The sequence below is a fragment of the Leptopilina boulardi genome, unplaced genomic scaffold (assembly GCF_019393585.1).
Source record: "Leptopilina boulardi isolate dan_hultmark-lab unplaced genomic scaffold, ZJU_Lbou_2.1 LbouV2_5, whole genome shotgun sequence".
Lineage (NCBI taxonomy): Eukaryota > Metazoa > Arthropoda > Insecta > Hymenoptera > Figitidae > Leptopilina > Leptopilina boulardi.
The window spans coordinates 811,325-834,050 of record NW_026137994.1 but is presented as its reverse complement, the minus strand read 5'-3'; the positions used below and the strand labels follow the sequence as shown (position 1 = coordinate 834,050).

The 22,726-nt window shown below is 30.0% G+C and overlaps 1 protein-coding gene and 1 long non-coding RNA gene across 4 annotated transcripts in view; both read right to left on the bottom strand.

Annotated features, from left to right (window-relative positions):
- LOC127289731 (uncharacterized) overlaps positions 1-22,726 on the bottom strand; it is a 160,623-nt gene that overhangs the window by 60,426 nt on the left and 77,471 nt on the right. For 2 of the 3 annotated variants that reach the window (XR_007844212.1, XR_007844210.1), the window contains exon 5: positions 12,480-12,528. The exons of the other annotated variant lie outside the window; for it this stretch is intronic. This is a non-coding gene — a long non-coding RNA (uncharacterized LOC127289731). The remainder of the gene's footprint in view (positions 1-12,479; positions 12,529-22,726) is intronic. 3 annotated transcript variants of the gene reach the window in all.
- LOC127289728 (uncharacterized) lies at positions 14,324-17,704 on the bottom strand. Its single transcript, XM_051317836.1, has 5 exons — positions 17,560-17,704; positions 17,374-17,429; positions 15,602-15,772; positions 15,356-15,504; positions 14,324-15,084 (listed from the first exon to the last, which is right to left on the bottom strand). The coding sequence occupies exons 1-5, from the start codon at positions 17,581-17,583 to the stop codon at positions 14,798-14,800; spliced, it is 687 nt and encodes a 228-aa protein (XP_051173793.1). The 5' UTR covers positions 17,584-17,704; the 3' UTR covers positions 14,324-14,797.

Below are 22,726 nucleotides of genomic sequence, written 5' to 3'. Positions count from 1 at the left end.
CGTTATGGGACATTTCTCTAATTGATTTGGCGAAACCGTGGCTATCTACTAAAGTGAAGTGAGTGCTCCTTATAATACTTCGTGCTTCAAGGTCATTTGGCAAAATTTTAAGGTTATGTTTGCAAAATTTTTTCTCAACCGATAAAGTGAAATAATTGCACAAAATAAAATAATATATAGATGCTTGAATAAAATATAAGAGAAACAAATTATCTGCTAGAAAATTTCTCTTACGAATTTTAAAGTAAAAAAAAAAAAAGGAAGAAAGGAGAAAATGTGCAACAATGGAAAATAATTCCCTCTTAGTAACAGAGACCCTCAACCTAATTTAACCATCAGCGAAAGAGACATCTCATTTTCATTCTTATAGTCACCGTTGCTCACATTTCTCTGCTTTTCTCATGGTCGAGTAAACCTGCAAAATACCTTTCATTGTAACAAACCAACACGACAAGAACGACTTGAAGACAGAGAGGTAGAGAGGAAAAGAGAGGCCTCAGTAAGGTGAAGGAGATGCTGTGTAAGGGTGGACGTAGTTGATAAAGTCGACGAAAGAAAAGTGGTTGGGAGGGTAACAGAGAGGGTTAGATGGTTGGGAGGGGGGAGGTATAGTGGCAACGGACGAAAGGGAGTAAAAGGGGCTTAGGAGTAAAAGCCCCTGTTTGGGAACTATGAGGTGGTTGGTCGAGGGGGTGGATGGCAAGGGGAACAGAGAAAAGGGGGGGAAGAGAAAAGAGTGGTTAGGGGTGTCGAGAAGGCATAGGACGAGAGAAGTGTGTGTGGAGGGTGAAACGCGAAAGGAGCTCTGGAGAAAGGGTGGAGTTTGCTAATTACGCGCGCTCTCTCTAATGAATAAGCTCTAATGAACCACTTTCTGTTAATTAAAGGCCGCCTCTATACCCCTCAGACCTCTGAAGCCTCCCTATTCCTCCAGCCACCAGCTCCGTCGAAAGGAGAGGAGGCTTAGGGAAAAGAGCTCAAATGGAGGATTGCCGTATATACACGAATGAGAAAATGCTCTCTCTCTCTCTCTTTCTCTCTCTCTGTCTCACTTCTATACATATAAACGCAACGATGCCCTCTTCGTATATATATATGTGTGTGTATTTCGTTTCTCAAAAACAAGAACATCTTAATCACTTTTCAGTCTGGTGAGCAAAACTCCAGTGATAAAAATAATAACGGCGATATCTATATTATCGACTGCTGGGCAAGTGGAGAGAAACATTCAAAATAACAATTAGAAAGTTAATTTTTACTATACAGAAATAGATCAATGTTTTCATTTCTCACAACTTTTTTTAGAATATCAAGTTTTTGAAAGAAAATTATGTATAATTATAGTTGAAATAGTGTGTAACAAATTTCGTCGTTTTTATTCATTTGATGGTAAAAAAAAAAGTGAGTATAGTAATTAGTGCGTCCACACGCTAAAGTAGGATGTACTACTTCGTTCTGCCATCTATATATGTCCAATTAAAATGTCATAATTTTACATTACAAATGTTAACACAGGACAAATTATTGCAGACACAGAAAGGCTCGTACGTCTGCCTGTCCAGATGTCCATCTTCATAACAAAAATTCTCTCATTCAACGAGAGAAGAAAATTGAGTGAGACAAAGTATGTGCAAATCACTTTTTTTTTTATCAGACAAAAAAAGGAGTAAAAATCTTTGGTAAAGAAATAGAAAATAATTTAATAAATGTAAATTAACAATGATTATATTAATTAACCAGAACTGAAACTAGGAAACAAAATTTTGTACTGTACAACGTAGAAAAAGTAACCCTTTTGATATAATATATGGTTCAATGTGCGAAGTCGTATATTAAAGCGTAATATATATATATACTGAAAAACGTATATATACACACAATATATAAATATAGGAATCGCAGTTAGTAAAGGAGACAGAAAACCGCGCGGTCCCTCCCTCGACTACTAACAGGACGTTATATAATAAATCGGTCTCGTTAGCAGGAAACTTTGTTTTTGCCGAAGGTCTGCTCATTAGATCGCCACGGTGCGACGGTAATTAGAAGTTTTAGTCTTCCCTCGTTCCCGCTTAACCCTTCCCCACCCTTCATCCCGTTAACGTTACTGTGGTAATGATGTAGCAAAACTAAAGGGGAGAGAAAAGAGAGAGAGAGAGAGATGCCACGGAGGTCGCCTTGCCGATTAAGCTCGATATCCACCAAGCGATCGAGATCGCGAGTTAAAAAAAGAAGACACACGCCAAGAGCCAATTACCGTATTTTTCATTGTGGAGGAGGCGCGTATGCCGAGGAGGCGCCTATTTACACCGATTTTGTTATAAAATGTTTTTAAAGTTTGATTTTTTCCAAAAATTGCTATATTTCTAAATAATTCTAATTCTTTTGCGATTCGTTAAAAGCTGTCGGAAATCATTTTTTTGTGTATTAAAATTAAAAATAGAAAACTTAATTTCTAGTACTCATAACAATCCGCCCATTTTTACCGTTAGTCCCGCCTTCACCGATTCTCCGCCCACATCACACTCCCTTCCGCATAAAGTGGGCGGAGTTTCTGCAGAGGTAGGAATTTACATTGAAACACCCATTTTTAATTCCCGCCCCTTTTTTTTAATTTGATATGAAGAAGGACTTAGGTAGGCGGTGCTCTTGTAGAAAAATTAAAAATAAGCGGGACATCTACATTATGAGAGTAAGATGGGCGGAGCATAACAAACATTGTACATGGAAAGGATTTAAAGTAGGCGTTGTATTCGTAAGGGCGGGTGTTTTTTCGACACGCCCACTTTTAATTCCCGCCCTTCTTTATCCTTATTTCTAAATAACCTATAGATATTAATTTTTCTTTTTGTAAATATGTCCATCTTTCGAAATTGTTTCATAAAAAAAAAAAAAAAAAATTGCATAAGCAAATAAGGGGTAAAATACATGTAGGACGAATTAATTTAAAACTTTCTATCAACTTCTTTTGTGAACATCATCACCACTCCTTCTACGCCATTATTCCTGACCAAATATATATAAGATTGACGTATCCCCCCGCACGGGTTTCTTTGGTTTTTAATTAATTGAACTCTCTCTCTCTCTCTCTCTTTCTTTTTTATCAACTATAGCGTCTGCGCCTCCCAAATTGGCAGGACAACATTCTCTAAAATGTGACTCTCGATCTTGAAAAGTAGGCGCAAAAAAAGCTTCGTTACCTCTCTTTCTCTTTTTTATATATGTATCTAAGTGGTCCTTCTCTCTACGAAAACATAAGGGCGAGTGTGGGTTGAAGAAAGAAATGGAAGGAGGATTCCCTCTAACCATGAAATTGGAAATAAATCGGCAACGCAGAACACGAAAACGAATCGTGCGGCGAAATCGACGTATAAGTCGCTCACTGTGGACTAGAGTCCCGGGCCTCAATTAAGGAAATTTATTTCGTCGCTTCGCGTCCAAAAAGAGAACGGAAATGCGGCTTTCGAATCGGTCAAGCGGGGGTGGTTTGAGGATACGGAAGGGGGAAGCAAGAAAGGCAGAAAACGAGCGGTAATTGACGGATCGACTCGGTAATGATCTCAACGCCAAGTGTTATATATATATGGTAATTAGGGCAAGAATTGCGAAAATAAATTCCCCTCGGAAAGAGAGAAAAATGCATGTTGCCATGATTTTTTTTAAAAAAAGGGTTAGATAGAAAAAAAAATTATTTACTAATTAGGTAAATGAAAAAAATAGTGAATTTAAAATATTTCTATATTCTAATTTTAAATTTTTATTTTATTCTCGAGAGAAAAATTTGATTCATCGAAATATTGTTATAAGGAGGAATTTTTTTTTTGTAGGATACTTAAGCCAATATCGAATTTCACGGATTGTCGCGAAAGAACATTTACGCTCGTTTTCTCGATCCACGCCTGATTAGCAGGGGTGAAAATAGAGTGGTTGGAAAGACACAACTCAATGAATCGATCACAGAGAAAAGGCAGAGAGAGAGAGAGAGAGAGAGAGAGAGAGAACAATTCAGTAATTTTTGTTCTTTTACGCAAATTTATTTTTTTTAATTTAGAATAATGAGAAAAATTCAATTTATTTTTTTTATGTAAAGATAAAATGATAAAATATTTGGTTCTTATTAAATAATTTCAGTTAGATTCAAGAAGAAAAAAAATCTAAAAACTCTCTGTCTATCTCTCTCTCTCTCTCTCTCTCTCTCTCTAATATCTTTCTGTCCGTATAAGACTGATCTCTTAAAAGCATTGGAGTATTTAAGTAGAAATGTACTTTTACCTCTTCAAATTTCAAGGTGCTTGGAAGGGAAAAGAGCCGTTAATGGAAGTTAGAAACGTTAATCTTCTATTAAAATGCCCTTTTAAAAAAAATATCCTGTCAGCCTCTGGTGATTTCAACATTAAACGAAAAATTTTCACTATAGAAGTCACACGCGCACACTATAAACAAAAAAATTCCACTCAAAGAATTATTTTTGTATAACAAAAAATTCCCTTAAAAACTTTTTCTAAATTTTTTTCTCGATTTACTTTGAAATAATAATACATTTTCAGAACTAATAAATTTAGACTAAAAAAATTATTCCTACTTTTCTTATCGTTATATAAGCCTTTTTTGCTTTTCTGTTTGTTCTTTGCTTGACACTCTCGCTTGTAGTATATGGGAGTTAAAAGCATCGCAGGGTGAAAATGGAGAAATGCATTGTCAAGTCATAACGCGGTTCAGGCATAAAACACACGTCGGTAAATGCACGTACGTGTTCCTGTGTAGCCTCACCCTATGTAATGGGTGACACTGCTACATGTTCGGACAAAAGTGCGAAGACTGCTAATGGGTCCCTGTCGTTGACTACTTAATTTATCTAACCAAACAGCCGCCTTTTCGCGTTACAAAAAAATATTCTCTAAAATAGTCTCAATACTAAGTATATAATTATTTAAATACATTTTTTCAAAAAAAATTTTATAATTTGAGAGAACCTTAATATACCCTCTAATTGATTCCATATTCTGCAGACGATTACATATATGTATAGTTACTAGTTAAAAGATATTAAAAAAGAGGGCGGAGCGTCAAAAGTTGAGAACAGGGGGCGGGGTTAAAGTGGGCGGAGAATCTTTGTAGTGGGGATAAAGGCGGGGTATATTTAATAGAGGGAGGAGCATATTTATTAAAGGAATGAGAAATGATCTATAATGAGGACAAAGTAGGCGGGTCATTACAAGAAATTATAAAAAGGGCGGTGCGTTTTAAAAATAACATCAAATAATCATTTACATTCTAATTAACACCAAGGGATTATAAATTCAATAATTTTATTCCCTAGCTCTATTCATGCAATTTACATTCACCAATTAACAAAATAAAAAAAGATATTTAACATTTAAAAACATCTTTTATTATATCGAAAAAGCTGAATAATTTGATTATCGGATAAAAAAAAAACTGTTATTGTGGTTTGCAAAAAAAATTTGACAGCCATTCGTTGTTGATTTTAATTTTCGCTTGTCGGACAAATTGACTTGGCACTGGGGATCGATCGCAGTGGTGATATCAAAGCCCGATCCGCAATCAAAGCCTCGATGCTCTGAATTGAAGACCACGGCTTGAAAACAAATGGTAAAGCGCCTCGGATCGCAGGGTTCGCTTGAATTGGAAGCTAGCTTGAAGGGAGAAATGAAGAGGGTGATTGAGGGGGGGGGGAGTGAAAAGGGTGATTTGCGGGTGGTTCGCCTCTCCAATTAACCATGGTAATTAATTACAGGATTAACGAAGGCGATGTGTATATATACACTGTAAAAAATTTTTTGGTTAAAATTCCCCAAAATTCTAGTGACGCAAATTTGCAGGGCATTTTGTGGAAAATTCCCTAAAATTTTCTGGGGAAACTTTTCCCTAAAATTTTAGGGAATATTCCACAAATATTAGTGAATTTTCCCAAAGATTAATATCAATAGTTTAAAAAATTGAAATAAAAATTTAAAAATTTGATTCATGTAGCATTTATATCTTACTTACATTATTTATTGGTACCTATTGATGAAAATTTGTTTTCTTGAAAATTATCAAATATTATCATGAGGTCTCGAACGTAAGCGTCATTAGGAGAGATTTAGAAGTCTAACGCTCTACTAACTACGCCACGGAGGCTCATGAAAATAAAATGATAATTTCAATATATAAGATGAAACTATGTAAACATGCTTTGTAACTTTAAAAAAAGGAAACAAACGTTGAAAATAGTTGTGACTTATGTTATATAATAAATAAAATAAGATCTGTTAAACAAATATTGATTAAATTTTAATTTAATTCTTTAGAAATATAAATTTTTGTCTACTTAAAAATACTTATTTAGTTAAGTTATAATTAACTTATCTATGAAATGAATAAATTATATTACAAGTTACAAATAACTTTTTGTAACTTACGTAAGTTTAAAGTTTAACTTTTTTGAAGAAGGATTTCAAAAAAATTGAGGAATATTCACCACTTGTTTTTGGGGAAAAATATATTCATTGAAATTTTGAGAAATCTTCACCAACTCTTTTTAGGGAAAATATATACATTAGAATTTTAGGAAATTTTCACCAAAATTTAGGAAAACAATCACTTATTTTTTTGGGGAAAACATTTTCCCCAAAAATATGAAATATTCACCAAAAAAAGTTGGTGATAATTCCCAAAATTTTTTACAGTGTACTATATATATATATATATATATACATATATATATGTATAGTCCGGCAAGTGGCATCTGATGGTTTACGTTCCTGTATCACCATCAACTAATATTATATACGTATATATCTATGTGTATATTTAAATTCTCTGTTCATAATTTATTTAAAAATTCATGAGAATATATCTGAATTTTATTAAAAATTAGTTTTATTCTTTTATTTCTAAAAATTGAGTCTCTCTCTCTCTTTTCTCTATCAGACAAAACCGATAAGTTAATTTTATGTATTTCAAATAAAGCAATTGCACAACTTTTTTTGATTTCAACGACGACAATAATAGCTGCGGGAATTGTAATAGTATTTTTGGATGTGCAGATATGATAAAAAAGTTGACGGATTTGAAAAATTTATTAGCAATATACGATAAATTTAATTTTGCAATTACTCTGAAAATAGAGTCAACTATAGAATAGAAATCAATAAGTCTTTTTCAATTTAGAATTGTTTTATTGGAAAACCGTCCCTTTTCATAATTTATTCGGATGCTCTGCCCATTGCTTATCAGATTACGCCCATCCCTTTATTTTTTACGGTCCGCCTACTTTAACCGCCCCTCGCTGATTCTCCACCCACATTGTCCTCATTACTTATTAGGTTTCGACCACTTTTACTAAAACGCTCCTCCTACTTTACCCCGCCCATTTTGCATTTGGTGACACTTTACCCACATTTCCGATATTAAGCCTAATTAATAAAAATAAATATTAACCAATAAAAAAATGTCAATTTAAATTCATTCTCAGCATTGTCGACAACAAATCTTGTGCTCTCGGTCATCCAAATGGCAGCAGTCAAACTTAATTTTTTTTAATTCATTATCGGCTAAAAGGATTTATTGAAATTATTTCCATGGACAGCTTGACGTCTGCCTGCATTTGGGAACGGCGTGGCTGCACAGCAGAGAATAAATGGGGGGAAGGAGAGAGAGAGAGAGAGCGGGAGGCGAGTGGAGCCCGTTTGTACACGGGGGTTCGGGGTGTCAGTCATTAGTTGATTGGCTTTACTGGTGGTGGCAGCGACGGCCACGTTCGAACCACCAACGCTCCAAGAAATTAAGCAAAGAACGATCTTTGAATTCCAAATTACAAAATTTACACTGACAGAAAAAAAGAAAAATCAAGTAATTTTCGATAAGGGAAATTTTCGAATGGGAAAAACTTTTTCTCCCTGTTTGGCAAAACTGTGGTACATAAATTTTTCAATGTTTTCAATAAATTAATGAATTTAAAATTTTTCATTGTCTAAACATTATTCTCTATCGGCGAGTTGTAAAATGAAAATATATATATAATATACACATCGTGAATATTTTCAGAGAAAACTTGTTACGAAACTTGTGGGTTTTTTTCTTTTTTTTTTTGTATTTGGAATAAAAATTTTACAAACACAAAAAAATCCCCCTTGGAAAAGAAAAAGTCAGTATAGGAAAAAAAATTGCAGTAACAGAAAACTGTACGTTTTACAATTTGAAATGAAGCTGTTTGCTTTGTCTGGATTTGACGAATCATCAGTTTCGAATTTCCCACTTTTCCAACTGGGCGCTTTACCTCGAGTGTAAATTGAAGAGTAGCCGAACGATTTTCGCGAGAGAAATTTAAACTTCGTATTTTGATTTCACTCTCTCTATCTCTGTCTCTCTCCCATTTTCGAGGTATAGCCTCGAGGCTGACGAGTAAACGGTTGGTTTACAGGAATAATTAAAAATAAGGGATGAAAGGGAATAGAAAGGGTCAAGCGGGCGGGAGTTGGTCGTTCGGCAAAAGAAAAAGAGAGGGGGAGGGGAGGTATAGTACACACATACCGGACGTTCAAGAGAGAAAAAAAAAATAAAATCTAATTAATTCCCAGTATGTAGCCTTTGGAGAAAAATTGGTAAATGTTGTTTTAGGCTTTTATGCTCGGATGAAAAACTTGTCGTCAATAAATAAAACAAAAAAAAAAAAAAAAGAATAAAAAGTGTGTGCCAGTGGAAACAAAATAATGGGTGAGGGGAGGAGTTAAAAGGATAGATCGTCCTGAAAGAAATTTATTTTTTTTTCCCTCCATGTAATTAAAAAAGCGCTCTTTTTGTGACACTGGAGAAAATACTGACTACAGTCAATAAAGTATTGTATTTTTTAATTTTATTATTGAATCACGTTACCTACTTTCAAGACCTGTTATTTCCACTATTTTTCACGTCACGCCCACTTCCTTCCCACCACCGTAAGCCCCTCCTATTTCTTCCCCACGTTTTCTGACCCGCCCAGATTATCCCCACTATTTTATACACCACGCCCACTTTATTCCCTCCCACTTAGTGACCACCGTTTATAGTATTTTTTTTAAAGAGGTTTTTTTTTTTCAATATGAACAGAACCAACTTTTTGAGAATGTAATTTCTTTTTTAAACTTTCCACGTTCATTTTCTTATAAAAAAAGTAAAATGACAATGTCGAGGGTAAAATGAATAGTCGACAGTGTCAAAAAAAATCTAGATTCGAAGCCAATTCTCGGCAATGCGATGCGATAACTTATAATAAATGGTCGGGGCATTACACTCGGCATCGCGATACTTTATTCAGTTCATAAAATGTGTTCCCATAATGTATTTGCCGGTACGTGCTTCAATTTTATCTGAAGCCCTCTCGCTACTATTTTTTTGTACTGCCTCTCTTTTCCCACTACCACCTCCGTCATATGTCTTGCCCAATTTTTTTTTTATTTTGAAATTTTTTATTATGGAAATGACAAAATTTAAAACATTTTTTTTTAAACTTATTGAGTATTGTTAGAAGAATAAAACTAAAGACATGACATAAATATATAGTAGACGTGTATATAGGATTATTTAAAGAGCTATTACATTTTTATTACCCATATGACACATTACTTTGGTATAACAAATATATTCAAATATTATATATATATATATGAAATACTGCATGTGAGTAAAATAATCGCCTTGGGCGCCAAAATTGAGTAAAAATTATTTTCGTGTTAAAAAAAAAATCAAGGAGACTGTAAGAGTCATATAAAGAAAATAAGAATTCAATTTTTAATATTTATATAAAATTGTAAAAAAAAAAAAGAAAAAAAAAATTCATCAAAAGTGAAAAATTTTTTTGCAACATTTTTGGAAATATTAAAATAAAAAAATTACAATAAAATGACACGCGGTAAGAACGATAAATATTTTTATGGTTGAGGCAGTAAAAAAATATGAAACGCAGCTAGACACTATAAAAAAAACATTTAAAAGTTGCAAAATACAACGAAAAAAAGTGAATATCCCCAGATATAAGAAGAGAGACACAAGAGGAGGATACCCCAGGGTTGACCACAGCATCCATAAATTCGTTTGGTTTTACAAGTGAGATCCTTTGTTCGTTTATTCGATCGATCGAACCACGAAAAACATTTTTATGGTCTACACTCTCATAATATAACGATTTATAATGTTCACTAAAAAAGATACACAGCTAGCAAGGATCGGTTTCTAAGTCGCCACAAGTATTGTTTTTTTTTTCTATAATTTTTTATGTCACTTATAAAAATGTAACAAAATGCATAAAAATAGAATATTAAACATTTTTTTTTATTAGAATTGTTTTTGAAAAAAATAATTCACAGAAATTTAAATTATTTTTCTTTTTACACTTAAACGCTTCTTTTTTACAATTGGTTAGAAAATATATATACCCTCGCGCAACGTACATATGGAAAAATCACGAAAGTGCATAAAACATGAGATTTCGAGAAAAAATCCCCGCGTAAAAGTACTAAGGTCAGTGGAGTGAGGGGGGAGGGGGAAAAAAAAGACAAAGATATAATGAAAAAAGGGGGAGAGAATAACGAAATTCTTTAATTTCAAAAGCGGTTATATGTAAAGATTCAACTACAACCGCAAGTAAATTGTGTGAAATAAATGCAAATTAATTTTTTGATAAAGTTGACCTGTATAAATCTTTCGGTTCCAGTCATTGGAAAAATGGTGAAAATTAATTTGAATTTAATACATATATATATATATATATGTATATATTATATCCATGAATTGCAAATGCAATTTCATTCCTTGGTTTATATATATATATATATGTACAGGCCAAACACAATTTTTTTTCACCATGAGTTAGACGCAAAATTTCATGGCAAACGAACTGCAGAAATAAAATTAATTCCTTTGTTTGCATATGGAAAATTTTCCAAACTATAATTGGTTGAATTGCTCTTCAGTTCGCTAAAATTTTCGAGGGATGTTTTCGCGTTTATATATTTATATCGAGCGCTAATTTTATTTCGATTTTTTTTTTTTTTGTTATTTAATTCATTTTTTTCCTTCCGTAAAATTTAATAATAAAAATAAGTTATTAAACAAATTTTGAAAGAAAGGAAAAAAATCAAGTGCAAAATGTACCTATTATTTTTAAAATAACTGTGGTTTTGAACTGAATTTTTTTTTACAGAGCAAGCCAAAAAAGAGTGTTTTAATAATGTGAAAAATTTGATTTAAACAATTTCTTTTTCTATATCATTATTATTGACCCTTTGGATGCGAAAAGCAATATGTTAATCAAAGCGCAAGGTATCAGTGATAGCAGGAACGTCGGGACAATTTGCTGTAGTGGTTTAATACAATATAGATATATCTCTGTTTGGAGAGTTCTGTGCCAGTCGTATCGACTCACTGTAAGTGGATTACCAAGCTAGTGGTGAATTGGGATTCCCCTTCCACACAATTCTTCATTTCTTTTGAGATCCGACTTTTATATATATATATATATTTGGTACCTAACAAATATATCATGTACTTTTAATCCTAATGCATTTTTTATTTCATTTCATCCAATATTATTAAAACTTCGTTACAAAATAAACATTTTTATATTTTGCACTACTAATAGTTATTGTTATATCTTGTAGTACATTATTTAGACTTAAATTTAATTTGTAATGCTTTTCAAATTCTATTCACTTATCCCCAGTACTTATCACACCACGCCCACTTTTATAACGATCTATTACTAAACCCCACCTCTTAACACCCCTTTCATTAACTCCTCCCACTTTATACCTACTTCTAAATATGCCCTGCCCACTTTAATAGGACCACTTACGACAGTATATTAAGCTCCGCCTCTTTTTTTCCCCCCCTACCATTTATCAAACTCCACCTCTTTATCCCTACCAATTACCAAACTCCGCCCACTTTATACCTACATCTAAATACGCACCGCCCACTTTAGTATGACTACTTATGACCATATACTAAGCTCCGCCTTTTTATCCCTATTAATTACCAAACTCCGCCCACTTTATACCTACATCTAAATACGCACCGCCCACTTTAATATGACTACTTACGACCATATACTAAGCCCCGCCTTTTCATCCCTACCAATAATTAAGCTCCGCCTCTTTTCCCCCCTACCATTTATCAAACTCCACTTCTTTATCCCTACCAATTACCAAACTCCGCCCACTTTATACCTACATCTATATACGCACCGCCCACTTTAGTATGACTACTTACGACTATATACTAAGCCCCACTACCATTTATCAAACTCCACCTCTTTATCCCTACCAATTACCAAACTCCGCCCACTTTATACCTACATCTAAATACGCACCGCCCACTTTAGTATGGCTACTTACGACCATATATTAAGCTCCGCCTTTTTATCCCTACCAATCATTAAACTCCGCCTAATTTATACCTACATCTAAACACGCACCGCCCACTTTAGTATGACTACTTACGTCCATATGATAAGCTCTGCCTCTTCATCCTACTTGAAGTAGGAAATACCTAAAAAAAGAATATAATTTTCTTGTAATATTTTACATTAATAAATTTGAATTAATTTTTGGTGATTGTAATATTATGCAAAAAATCATTACAATTCAAATTCTTATCATGCTCTTGGTATTGAGTATATGTTGTACAATTCATTTTCTATATATATATATATATATATATATATGGTACAAATTATTGGATGGAAATAAAGTGAGAAAAAAAATTTGCGACACATGATAAAAATAGTCGAGAGAAAAATACAAGTGATTTGTTTCTGGGAAAAGGGAAAGATAGAGAGTAAGTCGATATAGGAAAAATTCAGTGACAATTTTTCTCCTAAAAATCCCGATAGAGAAAATATGACGTCTAGCGCTTTTTAAGGGTTAGAAAAATTGCGTGCATCTGAGAGTATTATAATTCAACACTCATATGCACTTGTGACTCGCAATTTTGTATATATATGTTGAGAGACTACCATCTTTGTTCTCGTTGAAAGTTCAGGACAATTTTCGTTACATTTTTGACATGCTTTGATACGCTTTGTAAAAAATATTTTTGTCAATTATATATGATAAACTGTTTAACCATCAGTCGATAAAGTAGATTTCTAATTTTATTATATTTTAATGAATAATTCATTAAATTCAAATAAAATTCAATGTATAATTAAACGTTAATTATTAATTATATATCTTACATTTAAAAAAGAAATATTTCGTGATATTTGAAATTTAAAGATGAATTTTGATGATGAACTATATTCTGGAACGTTGTATTTATACGTGTTGTGAGAATAGATGGCAAAATATCTAAAAGGGAACAAATCCCCGGGGTAGTTGGCTTTTACACGCTACGAATAATGACTGCTTCCTTTTTTTTCATTTGGACCATAGTTATTTAAGAGAAGCACATTAGACAATATTACTTTTGGGACGTGGGTTTTCAACAATAAAGCTTACTTCCTTACCAGTTCACTTTTGTTTCCATTGAGAACGAACACGACAATACTATATATAATATATACAAGACACTTTCATTGAAATTTGATGTTTAAAAAATTAAGCAAATAAAAAATATTAATAATAAATGTTAAAAAAATGATGTAAATTTTATTCGATTAAAAAGGGATCTACTAAAAAAATGAAAAAGAAAAAATCTAATTTGCAATTAACTCTTTACTAATACACGTTTCTAATAGATAAAAATCATAAACGAGAGTAAATACCTGTATTTTCATATATCGTTTACAAAGTGAAAGTATTAATAATCCTTGCATGAGATTGTCAACGACTTTCGAGTGACATTCTACTTTAAGATTTCACGAGAGGTCAGATGTCAAAATACCGGCATTAGATTATACATATCACTTGACATATCTGATGACAGGACCATAATTGTCAATGTAAAAGTTTCACTCAATCATTTGAATTGAGAAAATATTTATTAACATTATAGGGCAATATTTTTTAAAGTTTTTAATTTTTTCCACTTAAAAATAAATAAAAAAAAAAATTTTTATTTGATTGAAAAAAAATGCTGTCATTTAAAAAAATACAGGAGTTAGAGTTTTTAAGAAGATCTTATAATTTTAATACAACATTAATTTTATAATCAATAAAATTAATTAACAAGGACAATTTTCTTTTTTTTAAATTCAGTACTATTTACAACTTTTTTCTACACTAATGCCAATGCTCAGTCTTAAGTAAATAATTTCTATTTACGAATAAAACTAAACTATACAACTATAACCCTCTTGTGTGCTTATAATAATTATTATATAATTTAAGAAAAAAAAAATCAATTCCAAAATACAAAATTTATTTGTATAGATGGACATCATTTACTGTCTTCTTTTGTTTATTGTTAAAACATTTTTACCGATAGTTGGTAAATGAAAAAAATGTTTTACAAACTGACGATAAAATAGATATTTGTTTTATTGACAGTAGATTAAAAAGAGGGGAAATATTCACTGATTTTCCATCAAGAAAAAGGTACAAACGTTTTATCAATGGTTGATAAAAGTATAATGACAAACATATTTGCCAACTGTTGATAAAACAGTCTGCAATTTTTGTCAATAGAAAATAAAAATATGTCAAAGTTTACTAATTGTCGATAAAATTTACATTTACTATCTCATTCTTATGTGAAAAAAAAGCCTTATATTCACTTGTCACTAAAAAAATTAATTTTTTTTTTAAACTCTTAACAGTTATCACAGTTGATATTTGCAAAAAAGAGATGTTTTTTTCTTCCCTTTTTTTTTGTGAAACTAAACTCTTTGATTTGCTTTTGAATTTATATAAACCATATAACCATTAAGTTTATTGGTTGTTATTGTTTCATCATCGTCTTTTCTATCGTCACAATCGTCATGAGGTTTTTCCACATGAAAGAGTGCTTTTGTTATTCGTCGCAATTTTTGGAAAAGAGCCGCGAAAAATGACAATTTTTTCTCCTCTTTAATTGGTGGTTGTTGAAGGACAATTTGTTGATGAATTGGAACTTGTACCAAAACTGGTTGATGTTCCACTGATGGTGGTGATACTGGTTTCGTTTCTAAAAAATTAATATACACACAAAAAAAGTATGTTTTTTTTTTCTTTTTGTATATAAGAAAAAAATTCTAATAAACTTCTTTCTTTTTTTCATTTATTCTTTTGCTTCTTTAAATTTTTTTTGTTTAAATTTTTTAATTTTCTCAAAATAATATGAAAAATCGTGGATCGTGAAAATTGAGAATTATTCTAGAAAAAAAGAAAAAAAAAATGGTTAAAAATGAATTTATTTGTATTAATTTTAGTTTTTTTTTTTTTGTGAGTTTTCTCACCAAATATATTGTTGTCCCATGACCATGACATTTTTCGTGAATTTTCATTTGTTTCGAGCCAATTTTCTTCAGCTTTTGATGGAAAAATAAGTTTAGGATCGGGAAGAGGATATTCTTGATCCGACCAACCCATCGATCTTAAAGATTCGCTAAGAAATAAAAAAGAATGTAATTTTTCAAAAAAAAAAAAAAAAAAAAAATTGTCCATATTATCTTTTTTTTTTTATAAGACTCATTTTTTAATACCTATGCAATTCATTTAATTGATTTTTTTCCGGTGCGTGCAGTGGTTTTGCATTTAATTCCTCCAAAGGAGTGGGATAATAGTGAACATGATAATGATGAACATTCCATAATTTTTGATCCTCTTTTTTCTCTTTTAAAGTTTGAAAAAAGTCAATTAACGCTTTCCTCGAGCTAGGAGAATAAAAAATACTGTTTAGATGTGAAATTTTTTAAAACAATTTTATTTAAAACAAATTTACGTTAATTTTAATCAAATCTACTACAAATTTATTATTACTCAGTTTTTAATTAATTATTATTAATAAACTTTTTAATTCATTCATTCAAAATAGAGAAACTTTTTTAAAATTAACTAATATGTAGAAATTAAAATTATAAAAATAGATAATATTATTATTATGAAAATTGTGTTTTTGAACAAAAAATTGATGTGAGTGATTTAATCCTTCAAATAAATGACTGTACAATACATGCAATGGTACCAGCTGAGCTAATTGAAAATTAATTCGCCATTAGCAGCAACAAAATCATTAAGTGCTCACACTCAGAACAAATAATTCATAATTCTCTGAACGTAATTCCTCATAAATAATGAATATTATTTTTAAATATATATATATATATATATATATATATATAAGTTATACTTTCAAAAATTTTACCACAAAAATCATTTCCTATTATTCCTGCTTTCTGTATTTTCATTTTTAATTAATTCATTATATTTCTATTATTATTATTATTAACATTTCATTTTTAATTAATTCATTATTTTTCCATTAACAATAATTATTACAAAAGCTTCGCTAATTATAATTTTACATTACATGCAATGCTTATTATAATTATTATTAAAAATGTTTCCCAATAACAATAATATTTTATATTATCTATTAATGAAAATTTAATTAATTTTTCTTTTTTTGCATTTTACTTGATATTTTTAAAAAACAGTTTCAGTTGTTTGGAAATCAAAAATAAACATTACAAAAAAATATAATTTACAATTTGGTATTTTGTGAATAATAATAAAAAAAAAAACTACAATTTTTTTTCAGTATATACACGATGAGAACAAAATCCCACAAAAATAAGGCATTCGTGTATTTTTAGTTTTGCGCGAATATTGTTCGTGAGAATTCAAAATATATAGTGAAATGTGAGCTTTTATCGTGGCGCGAAACGGTTGAATCAATTGAAACCAACCTGCAGCACCATGGTTAATTCGGATTAGTTGGTTTGGGTAATTTATCGGTACGCTCGAAGAAATTGCGGCTTTTGGCCTGCCAAACCCACCGGTAAACATTAATCGGCTAACTAAAAAGGAAAAACAAGAGAGGAAAAAAAAACTTGTGTGTAGTTTATTAAAAAAATCAACAAAATTAATATAAAATTAAAATTCCAAAACACAATATGTTAAAAATTAAATTTTAATATTTAAAAAAAAATTTTTTTTTTAATTTTAAAAAAATTTCTCAATTTCAATTCAATATTTAATATTTCTCTACCTAAAGTATTTAATAATTAATTGATAATTAAAATAATAATTATTGTCGATCTATTATTCATATAATATAACATATATATGTAAATTAATTAATTATAAAAATGTACATTCGAACTTAAAACATTTTCGAATTACACACTTTATAATATGAAATTATTAATTAATTGTTAGCTAATTTATATTTAATTATAATTATTAGTGTTAATGTTAATAAATTTCTTTTAAGATTATCAGTTTGTTTTAATTTTACAAAAACGTTACGTACTATTCGAAAAATGTCCCTTCCGCTGAAGCAACCAGCAATAACAAAAGCCAAAACATCTATAAAGAATATTTTTTAAAAATCATTTTGAAAAAAGAAAAATGTTAATTTAAAAGAATTTGTAACTAAATTTTTTTTTCACTATATTTACACAAAATTAAAACTATTAAAAAAAAAAAAGGGATTTACTTTGCAAATAAGACGCGTCTTCATGATGTCCCAGTTTTCTGGGCGTCTAACGTCCACGTGAAATGCATAACAAACTGAGAATTGCTACCAAACAGGATCTGTTTATAAGAGAGCTCCTTCCTTTTTTTTTTTCGTCTTTTTTCCCATCTCCTTCACTCTCACGTATCAGCTCCTTCCTCTTGACAATTATTTTTTTACTTTTTCTCTCTTTCGATAAGCAGAGTTCACTGGCACACGCCACGAGATTAAATAAATTATCAACAAATCAAATATTGATTTTAGACAAGACTTATTAATAAGCAAAAGAAAAAAATTAAACTGAAACATTTGTTTTCAAAGATAGTAAAGTTTCTTTGTTTTTTCTTTTGCTTATTAAATTAATAAATTAATTTATATGAGGCATTCTTTGTCAACTGAAGCCCCCCCATCTCTCCAAAACTGGTTTAGATATAAAAAATTGGACAAAGTCTTAAAAATTCTATAAAAATAAATACCTTTTAATGCCTAATTTTTTTAAAAATTCATTGGATTCACTTGAAAATGGTTACTCGGGGGTTTTTGGGGTGGCTGATTACGAATCCGATGTTAGTTTTCAAAAATTTAAAATGGCGGATCCAATATGGCGGACTTTTTTTTTAAAAAATCATTAGATTCACTTGAAAATGGTTACTCGGGGGTTTTTGGGGTCGATGATTACGAATCTAATATTAGATTTTCAAAATTCAAAATAACAGATGATTTTAAAAAAAATTTATTTCATTCATTTTAAAATTGAACTAAAAGGTAAAAAAAAGGTAAAACACAGAGACCTTTTACTTCAATTTTAAAATGGATGAAATAAATTTTTTAAAAATCATCCGTTATTTTGAATTTTGAAAATCTAATATTAGATTCGTAATCATCGAACCCAAAAACCCCCGAGTAACCATTTTCAAGTGAATCCAATGATTTTTTTAAAAAAAAGTCCGCCATATTGGATCCGCCATTTTGAATTTTTGAAAACTAACATCGGATTCGTAATCAGCGACCCCAAAAACCCCCGAGTAACAATTTTCAGGCAAATTCGATGATTTTTTAAAAAAAAGTCCGCCATATTGGATCCGCCATTTTGAATTTTTAAAAAGTATCACTGGATTCGTAATCAGCGACCCCAAAAACCCCCGTGTAACCATTTTCAAGTGAATCCAATGAATTTTTAAAAAATTAGGCGCCATATTGGATCCGCCATTTTGAATTTTGAAAAACGCCACTCTGCATTAAAAAGTATTTATTTTTATAGAATTTGTAAGACCTTGTCCGATTTTTTATAGCTAAATCAATTTTGGAGAGATGGGTAGCTTTAGTTGACAAAGAATGCCTCATATATATAAAAAAAGGAAGCATTTTTTTAGTGTGCAAAAATCTCAGAAATAGAAATAATTCATTTTTTAACGTTTCAATAATTAAATAGATTAATGAAATCAAGATCTTTTAATTTTAATATGAAGGGGCATGATGTGTTTTATATTATAATCACTCTTTACTATATTCATATGTATATTAGTCTGATATAAATCGCATAAATGAATGAGGTAATAAATGCAAAACATGAGCTACAAGTCTGTAATAAAAGCCAACTTTATATATACGATAATCAATTTTCAGTTGTCGCATGTGTGCGTTTATTTCATTTTTCATTCTAAGTTTCCTTATAGTCATTACTTTCTCTTAAGTTCAACTAATTTTTCAAACTTCACTCCCACCCAATTTTATTAATATTTTCCTATCGATTTTCAATTAATAAAAGTTTTATTAACAAATTTGTTATACCACTAATCGTACCAAAAATTGGTACCATTATTGGTATTAAAATTGGAACCTTTTTTTGGGCACTAATATTTTTATTGTCTTTAGTATATCAAGATTACTACTATTTTTGGAATCACGATTGTTTCAATTTGTGGTACCAAGATTTTTACTATACTTGGTATCCAAATTAGTAAAAAAAAAAAAAAAAAGCATCCATTATTATTATTAGACTAGAGACATATATTTGTCATTCAATAAATAATATATAGGTGACAAGTTTTCACTTTCCTCTTTTCTATACATTGCACTTTGATCGTGAAAGGAACCCCCCTTTAGGCGACACAAAGATTCATACAATTTTCAATGCCCTATATATGTGTTTGAACTTGAAAACGAGATCTCAACGTGTCAGTATGTCACTTATTATCGCAAATTTTTTTTAAATATCGACAAAATCCTATTTTGCATTCAAGAAACGCCTTCATTATTCATTTTAAAATACAAGAGTCCAAAAAATAAATAAGAGCTTGTGTATGTGTAAAAAATGCGTTTTCATCACTTTTGCCCTATTAAAAATATTAAAAAGAAAGTTTTGTATAATGAAATTTATTTAATTAATTATTTGAAACTGCTTTTGAATTTTGTAGTTATTAAAATTATAAATTTTCATAATTTTTTTTTTAATTTTGTAATTTAATAGTAAATAAATAAATTTAATAAATAAAAATTTTTGAAAGAATATACAATTTTAATTAATTAAAAATATTTTTATTAAAATGTTTAATAATCTCATTAATTCTTATTATTATTCAATCATGAAAGAAGTGTCAAAAATATAATTTATTCGTTATTCATTAAATTTACAAAAATACTCGTAAATTTTGTGCCAATATTAAAATATAATGTAATTATATTCTCATAAAGTATCTCTATCATTAATAAATTTATTCGATAATTAAATCAAATTAATTAAATTTTGTATTTCACAAGCAGAAATCAATAGATCCATTCATTGAAAAAAATTTTAATTTAATTAAATAAAATTTACTTCTTTTTCAAATGTATTTTTATTAAAAAAAAATAGATAAGCTTATTTTGTACTAAAATTTTTTTAATATTATTATCATTAGCAATAAATAAATAAAAAATATATACCTATATGAAAAAAATTTCATACTCATTAAACAATCATCTTGTTCTACTAGCACAGTAAACCATCTATGTATATGTATACTTTCTCAGTTAACTTTTTGTTTTTCCTTTTTTCCCTGTCGCATAATGACAATAATAAGGACTGTTATAACGATATCTCCAATCACTCTCAACCTTATTTTTCCCCGGTTTTTTAACAATGTCTCAAATTGTTTACTTTCTATTTCCATATATCTAAACTTTAAAGTATCACTTGTGTTAATAATTTGAAAAATTAAAAATCACAATAAATTTTATTGGAAAACAAACTCTCTAGAAACATTAAATAATTTCAAAAAAGTAAAAAAAAAAAAAATATATTTATGTAAATAAATAACAAAACGATCTGAATTTTTGAATAATTTTTTTTTTTTCTAAAAATAAATTTTCTTTACACAATAAAAAAAAAAATAATGTTATAAAATATAAAAGAATTTTTTTTTAATTTTATTAAATCTCTCCCACATGTTGACACAGGAATGTCGATTTTATTATCATTTATTAAAAGGATATATTTGCAAAAGAATTTTTGACAGAGATTTAATGAAAGCATAACTTTCCAGGTCAAGAGTTGAGAGCAATTAGAAACCATGCTTTTCAAATTATGTATTAATTTTATTTTCAAATGCAAATGCAAAACGTCTATTCTAATTCTATATATTCCGCTGATAAAAACACGATCACAGATTTTAATTAATAAGACGAGAAATTATGGTGAAAGCATACAAACACGAGGGAATTTAAGTTTATACAAAGATTTTGACAATTTACTTCTTTCTTTCATTTTTTTTTTTTTTTTTTTTTTTGTTTCATATCTCGTACACGTGCTGTGAGTGAAGAGAACTCGTTTGAATTATAAATACTTTCACTTTTTTTCCAATCTACTTCCGATCCAACCAAGTGAATTATTATATTATTCAACAAAATAATTAATGACAGGAGTAATGTTAGGAAAAAAATATCTTTAAAAATTTTGTTTCTTTTCATTTATAGTTTTTAATTTTTAATCCAGTAATTACCATCAGTCGGTAAAGATTATCGCTACATTACCATCAATCGGTTAAATAGAATTCTACAATGCACATTTCTACTTCCCCATATATCAGCATTATTTCTGCATTACCATCAGCTGATAACATAAATTCCTACAATGTAATCAGTCGATAATGTCGATTGCTACTATATTGTCAGCAGGTAATTCGCATTTCTACTTTACCATTCATCGGTAAAGTAGACTTCTAGTGTATTCTCCGTCGGTAATGTAGATTTCGATAAAAAAAACCAAATGTTGAAATTAAAATATATAAAAATACTAGCATAAAATATTTCTCATGCTTTTTAAATGTAACAAATTATAAGTAAAATTTTGTAATGTAAAACGGAAATAAGCCGTATAAAGCAACTTGTATATAGTACAGAAAGACAAGTTTTCGGCTTGAGTGCTTTTCGTTAAAACCACTCTTGGGAAGTCAGTGAGTGAGAGTATATTTTGTAAGTTGGTTCATTTGTCAGAAAAGGGAGATTGACTGAGAAATGGACAAAACCGCAGTGAGCGCATGTAATGGGATTAGTGACGAGAAATAAACTTGCTTCAACGAACACTCGTTAGAGGGGACATCCGATTTCTCGAAAAATATGTGTGAGATGGCATTTTCTACCTATTTTGAGTGGCTCCTCTTTCTCTTTCTTTCTCAATCTCTTTCTCTTTTTTGAACCAGGAACTCATAAATATAAGCGTTCGAAGTATTATTAAATAAACTCGTCTCCATTTTGTCCTGACGAGTAAACCGCAAACCATGCAGAGGAATTATTTATTTTTCCCGCGTTTGTCATGCTTTTGCAGTATATGTGTATGCTTCCCCTCCTACTACTACCACCCCAGTAGAAAGGAAAAGGTGTAGGGAAAAGAGCTTGTCAGACTTCGCGGTCAATTAGCTCGGGGGATTTTAAAATAAACATTCGTTAACGGTACTTAAAACAAAACCCCTTGTTTGATTTAATTATCCGACTATATATATATATATTCATATACTTTTATCCAGCCATGTTGCACTTATCGTTAATTTAGTTTCGAACTTAATAGTTCTGAAAAAACCAAAATTTCCACTTTTAACAAGTTTTTTTTATGTAATAAAAAAACAAACCCACCGAGTGACAAGTTATAAGCAAATGCGATTAATATTGAAGA

What these genes read in the sequence shown, in the direction of transcription:
- LOC127289728 (XM_051317836.1), bottom strand. Translation starts at nt 17,583, where the DNA reads ATGAAGACGCGTCTTATTTGCAAA. An exon ending in AGACGCGTCTTATTTGCAAA is followed by an intron (nt 17,430 to 17,559) that starts GTAAATCCCTTT and finishes TATTCTTTATAG; the next exon opens with ATGTTTTGGCTTTTGTTATT. An exon ending in ATGGGACAACAATATATTTG is followed by an intron (nt 15,085 to 15,355) that starts GTGAGAAAACTC and finishes TTAATTTTTTAG; the next exon opens with AAACGAAACCAGTATCACCA.